The sequence below is a fragment of the Cannabis sativa genome, chromosome 9, assembly GCF_029168945.1.
Source record: "Cannabis sativa cultivar Pink pepper isolate KNU-18-1 chromosome 9, ASM2916894v1, whole genome shotgun sequence".
NCBI classification, from domain to species: Eukaryota; Viridiplantae; Streptophyta; class Magnoliopsida; order Rosales; family Cannabaceae; genus Cannabis; species Cannabis sativa.
In genome coordinates this window covers 40,451,203-40,457,475 of record NC_083609.1, presented here as the reverse complement: position 1 = coordinate 40,457,475, position 6,273 = coordinate 40,451,203, and the positions used below count along the sequence as shown (strand labels likewise).

The following is a 6,273-nucleotide window of genomic DNA, read 5'->3' as shown; positions in this document are numbered from 1 at the left end:
CGAGCTGGGTCTATTTTTCCTTCTGAGGTCGACGATGCATGTCTGATGTCGATCACGGTTCTTATGTACAATGAATTCTTCGGAACTCACCTGAATGCTAGCTTCTGACTTGCCAGGATTGTGAGCCTCGCTGAAGCTAACGGGATGAAGTTATATGAGGTCTTCCCATAACGAGACAGGCACCTCACTTACTTAGTCTTGAGTCGATCCGTCTGTAACACTTAGTTTGTACACTAAGGACTTTCGCAATTGATATATGTCGCTTTCGTTTTCCAATATGTACTGTCCTTGATGCCTCGCAATTCGCATTCAGTGTCATATGGTTTCTCGCTTATATGCTAAGTACCAGTTTGTATATTAGTTCCTCGCCTAAGACCTTACAGCCTACGAGTTACAAATATAATGTGATACTCATGTAATTAATGAGTTATTTCATATAGAGCGATTGCATCGATCTATATTCCCCTTATCGTGACACGTGTCCTCTACTGAGATAGCAACTAAATTTTGGGTATAACAATATGTTAGCTCATGTAACACTGTTAATTTTTATAAATAAATTTGTTTGATGTATATTTATAAATAAAATGTATTGTAAGTATAGAATTGAAAAAGTAGGTATTGCTTATTGTTGGATAGAGGAAGCCTAGCCCAATAAGTTATGGCCCAATTGTGACTGCAATTGTGTTAGTGCGGCAGAAACAGGAGAATTGACAATCTTAAGCAACCAAACATCTGCGCTACAACTTGGTGAGTTCTGAGAGATCTCCTCAGTCTGGAAGAAGGAGACAACATACGCAACACCACCAACACCACCAACAAGTAGAGAAATGGGGTTGGGATCGCTAGCCTCGAGAGTCATAAGACCCTCAGCTTCTAGGCTCCTCAACTCCCACAAAAATGGTTTCTTCCTCACCAGGGCCGTATCCTCCACACCGGAGCTCCACAACGCCGACCAATCGGCGGCCGCCCAGGCTCAGCCTGAGCCCACTCCAGATCTTTCTCCGCGGACCCCGGTGGGCGGTGCCCGAGTCCATTTACCCAACCCGGAAGACGCTATCGAGGTCTTCGTCGATGGCTACCCAGTCAAGATTCCCAAGGGCTTCACTGTCTTGCAAGCCTGCGAGGTTGCCGGCGTTGACATTCCACGCTTCTGCTACCATAGCCGCCTTTCCATTGCCGGTAACTGTCGGATGTGCCTCGTCGAAGTAGAGAAGTCTCCCAAGCCTGTTGCCTCCTGCGCCATGCCCGCCCTCCCTGGTTAGGGTTTTCCCACTTTGATTTTTTTATTTGTAATTTTTGTGTTTGAGCATGTGTTACATTTTATCATGGCTGATTTAGGGTTATATCTTCTTACTATTTGAATTTTAAATTAGTGTATCATATAATCGGATATAAGTATAATTGGATATAAGTGATATTCAAAGTCTTGTTGATTAGAACTATATTATATATATATATTATATGGTCTCATACATTTACTAATGGAGTGAATGGTTTATGGTTCTTTTGCAACTTCCATTTATTATGTGCAGTAGCTTGATCACAATTTGTTGTATGAGAGGCTTTTGGTTTAGAGAAGAGAATCTCTCTCGTTTCATATATTGTTTAACAGCGCTGCTGGCGTGTTGCTATTTGAATTTTTAGTTTTGCTTAATTTGTTTGCTCGTGTTTGTAATTTCATTGATAATATATTTTCCAGGGATGAAAATAAAGACGGATACTCCAGTAGCAAAGAAGGCTCGAGAAGGGGTAATGGAGTTTTTACTGATGAATCACCCATTAGACTGTCCAATTTGTGACCAGGGTGGAGAATGTGACCTACAGGATCAATCCATGGCATTTGGATCTGATCGCGGTCGCTTCACTGATATGAAGAGATCCGTTGTTGATAAGAATCTTGGTCCTTTGGTGAAAACTGTTATGACTCGGTGTATTCAATGTACTAGGTCAGCCTCGATTTAGTTATTCACTTCTACTGCAGTCCCACATATGGGGTTCATAGTTTATTTTAGTCAAGAAACTTGTATCATCAAATTAATTTGTATTTTCATCAGCTTCTCATTAGCTAGTTTTTCTTTTCTAGGTCATTAATATTCAATGCTCAATGTTTATTCAGTTAGATAGTTTTCGCCAATCAACATAGCTTAAGGTTTTTTCTCCTTGTAAAACTCTTTGCTATTCATATGTGTTTTGGGCTAGTTTATTTAGTATGTGGTTTATGTTTTCAATGGTATTCTAGAAGCAAAAACTGAATCGTCGTCATTATCATTGTTTTTGTTATTACTATTTTAATAGATGTGATTTTTTTTTTTGTAATGTAATAGATGTGATTTTTTTTTTTTGAAATGTAATAGATGTGATTTTGTATTTCAATTGTAGACAATTTTTTTTCCGGGTTATCTTTGTCCAACGCATGAAATTATTATCTTTCACTGAATTTTCATTTTAAATATCAAGCTAGTAAGCCTGCACTTTCTTGAATTAATGTTTTAATAATTAAATTAAAAACAGCTATTTTGTTTCTTGAAAATTCTGTTCGGTGTAAATCATACTATTTATATACTGTTTTGACTTCTCAGTTTAGTATGAAGTCTTTATTTATTTGTCAGAGTATCTAGCAAGCTTCTGATGTGAAATGCATTTGGTTAAACAGATGTGTCAGATTTGCGACAGAGGTTGCTGGGGTTCAAGATCTTGGCATGCTAGGTCGCGGAAGTGGAGAAGAAATTGGGACTTATGTTGAAAAACTGATGACAAGTGAACTTTCAGGAAATGTGATAGATATATGTCCTGTTGGTGCCCTGACCTCAAAGCCTTTTGCATTTAAAGCCCGAAATTGGGAGTTGAAAGGAACTGAGAGCATTGATGTTACTGATGCTGTTGGCTCCAACATACGAATTGACAGTAGAGGTCCAGAGGTTATGCGCATTATTCCGAGGTTGAATGAGGTAGATTTTCTCAATCTTCACTAGATATACATTTTTATTGCATGGACATATTTCAGATGTCGAGAGGTTTATGCTTGCCAAGTTTATAAAGTTATGTTAGTCATAGATGGCTAATCAAATTGAAGTATGAACTCGATTAACTTTTATATACGTTTTTGTCTCATGGATAAACTATGGCTCTTTTTCAGTTGAATCAGATAAATCTTGTATGTAGAATGCTCTGCATTATCACCATGTGTTATGGTTGCAACATTCTGAGGTCTATACTGCATCACTGTATTAAAATATGCACTTTCCAGCCACGTCGCACACTTTCGGTACCAAATTTAGTCGTTGACATTCACTATCTTATGGATATTTTCACACGGGCAATTTTTGAAGCTCTTTAGTTGGAGTTCATCAGGTAAGGTACAGAAATTCGGGGTTTGTGCTCTATAAGGCACTGAAGTGTAAGGTTAGGTACTGAAGTGTTGGAGTATGTGGGTAATCTTTGACTTTGCTTGACTGAGCTACTTGTCAGTGGCCATATTGATTTGCATTCAGTATTGGTAGTTGAATTATTTGTAGACCCTTGCTTTCGGGTTTCACAAACTAGATTATTCTATTTTTTTTCCTTCAAATTTTTAATATCCTGCAGATGGATTTAAACCTGTAAATTGTTTACCAATCATATAAGATAGACGTTTTCCTATAGATATTTTTTCTAAGTTGTTGGGTATACAGTAGAACAACCAGTGGACCTTATGATGTTCACGGGCTACACAGTTGTTGGGCTATCACCTTCGAAACATTTTTGAGCTTTCCTTATAAGCAATAGTGTGCTAAGGATGTGTACATCGTCCATATAGCTAAGCTTTGAAGCTGTTTACTTGGGCTGTTCTGTGTTAAATTTGTTTTTCATCTGTTGCATAACATAAATGACATGATATCAGATAATGCTAATTTCTGCTAGTGGGTTGTCATGTGTTAAAGTTGTAGTGCTATTTGCCACCTATTTCAGGATATTAACGAAGAATGGATATCAGACAAGACTCGTTTCTGTTATGATGGTTTGAAGAGGCAAAGACTAAATGACCCTATGATTCGTGATGCTGATGGACGGTTTAGAGCTGTGAGTTGGGCTGATGCCCTTTCTGTAGTTGCTGAAATTGTCAATCAAGTTAAACCAGAGGAAATTGTTGGGATTGCTGGTCAGCTATCTGATGCTGAATCCATGATGGCTCTGAAAGACTTCTTGAACCGATTGGGATCAAACAATGTGTGGTGTGAAAGAAATGGTTCATACGCGGATGCTGATCTTCGCTCTGGGTATCTGATGAATACTAGCATTTCTGATCTTGAGAAGGGGGATGCTTTTCTCTTAGTTGGTACACAGGTATTGTCGTGACTTTTTTGTTTCATTTTTAGTATAGATTTGGTATCAAACGTATCCCCCCTATTGTTTCTATGGATAAATGTAACATGCTGGGAGTATGTTTATACTTACAAATGTAATTACCTGAATTTATTTATCTAATGTCTATTGCAGCCACGGGTTGAAGCTGCTATGGTAAATGCTAGAATTCGAAAAACTGTTAGAGCAAATCATGCTAAAGTTGGTTACATTGGCCCTCAAGCTGATTTCAACTATGATCATCAACATCTTGGCACCTCTCCTCAGACACTAGTTGAAATTGCGGAGGGTTGCCATCCCTTTAGCTCAGTCCTCTTGAATGCAAAGAACCCTGTCATCATTGTTGGTGCTGGACTTTTTGATAGGGTAGACAAGGATGCAATTTTTTCAACTGTTGAAGCCATAGCAAATAATGCAAAAGTTATCAGACCTGATTGGAATGGTTTCAATGTTTTGCTTCTCAGTGCTGCCCAGGCTGCAGCACTTGACCTGGGTCTTGTGCCAGAGTCTGTAGACAGCCTCCAGACTTCCAAATTTGTGTATTTGATGGGTGCTGATGATGTGAACTTGGATAAGGTTCCCGCTGATGCCTTTGTGGTTTATCAGGGACATCATGGGGATCGGGGTGTGTATCGTGCAAATGTAATTTTGCCAGCATCGGCATTCAGCGAGAAGGAGGGTACATATGAAAATACTGAAGGTTGCACTCAACAAACATTGCCTGCGGTCCCAACAGTAGGTGATGCCAGAGATGATTGGAAGATTATCAGGGCTCTGTCTGAGGTGGTAGGGACTCCATTGCCATATGATTCGCTTGCAGCAATCAGATCTCGTATCAAGACTGTTGCACCGAACCTCTTGCATGTGGACGAAAGAGAGCCAGCTTCATTTTCACCTTTCTTGAAGCCTAAATCTGCTCAGAAAATAAGTTCAGATCCATTTGGAACTGTTGTTGAGAACTTTTATATGACTGATCCGATCACAAGAGCATCAAAGATAATGGCACAATGCAGTGCGCTACTGTCGAAAAAGTGAGGTGAATTTGTATAATTTTAATAAAGTTGCATATTCACTTTTATTTAATTTCTCCTTTTAATCTTTTCTTTAAGCCGTCAAGGCTTTGTTTGGCCAGAGATTCTGGAACCTCATTGGAGGGTACATCCAATAAAATTATTTAGCATTTCCTTGAATGTAATATGTTTGCCATGTAAAAACATTTTTGCTGTAAAACCGATGGCTTCTATATTTTGGGCTTCACAATCTGTCTGTTTAATTATTTCTAACATTTAAATATTTTTATTTTTGGAAGGGATCTCTTTTGAAACATATTCAAAAAATGTTTTTTAATTTTTATTAAATTTGGTAACAAGTCTTCTCTTCTTGCGCTTACAAGATACTCATAAATTAAACATCAAACACTATGGATTACAGATTATTCGCTTTTATATATTAAACATACCGAAGTTTCGTTTTGAAAAACTATGCAATTTATATATGTATACATTTTTTTTTTTGGAAAGGAAGAAAATTTTATTCCAACTATTACTGAACAATACACACTGCAAAAGCTGCAACCAAACAACTCAAAAATTGTTGATTACAGTTATTATATTTTTCTCTTTAAAAGGAAAAAGCTTAGACGCTGCAACCAAACAACTCAAAAATTGTTGATTACAGTTATTATATTTTTCTCTTTAAAAGGAAAAAGCTTAGACAAAGTACAATAGTATTAGTGAACTTTAATCTTAATGCAATGTTTGATCTGATTGCTAATAGCTCTTGCTGAACCACAAGTAGCTTTAAATACGCATCTGTTGTGACTACACCAAATATAATACATATCAATTGCTATTACAACAGAAGTAATAGAGACCACCATCCCATTCAGAGGCTCAACACAATGAACCATCCAATCATCAAAATTACTAG

General features: G+C 37.7%; 1 protein-coding gene across 1 annotated transcript; it reads left to right on the top strand.

Annotated features, from left to right (window-relative positions):
• The first annotated feature begins 636 nt into the window (after positions 1 to 636).
• LOC115705995 (NADH dehydrogenase [ubiquinone] iron-sulfur protein 1, mitochondrial) lies at positions 637 to 5,604 on the top strand. Its single transcript, XM_030633489.2, has 5 exons — positions 637 to 1,260; positions 1,703 to 1,949; positions 2,657 to 2,951; positions 3,952 to 4,326; positions 4,480 to 5,604. Exons 1-5 carry the CDS (start codon positions 831 to 833, stop codon positions 5,377 to 5,379), a joined length of 2,247 nt encoding a protein of 748 aa, XP_030489349.1. The 5' UTR covers positions 637 to 830; the 3' UTR covers positions 5,380 to 5,604.
• The last annotated feature ends 669 nt before the right edge of the window (positions 5,605 to 6,273 follow it).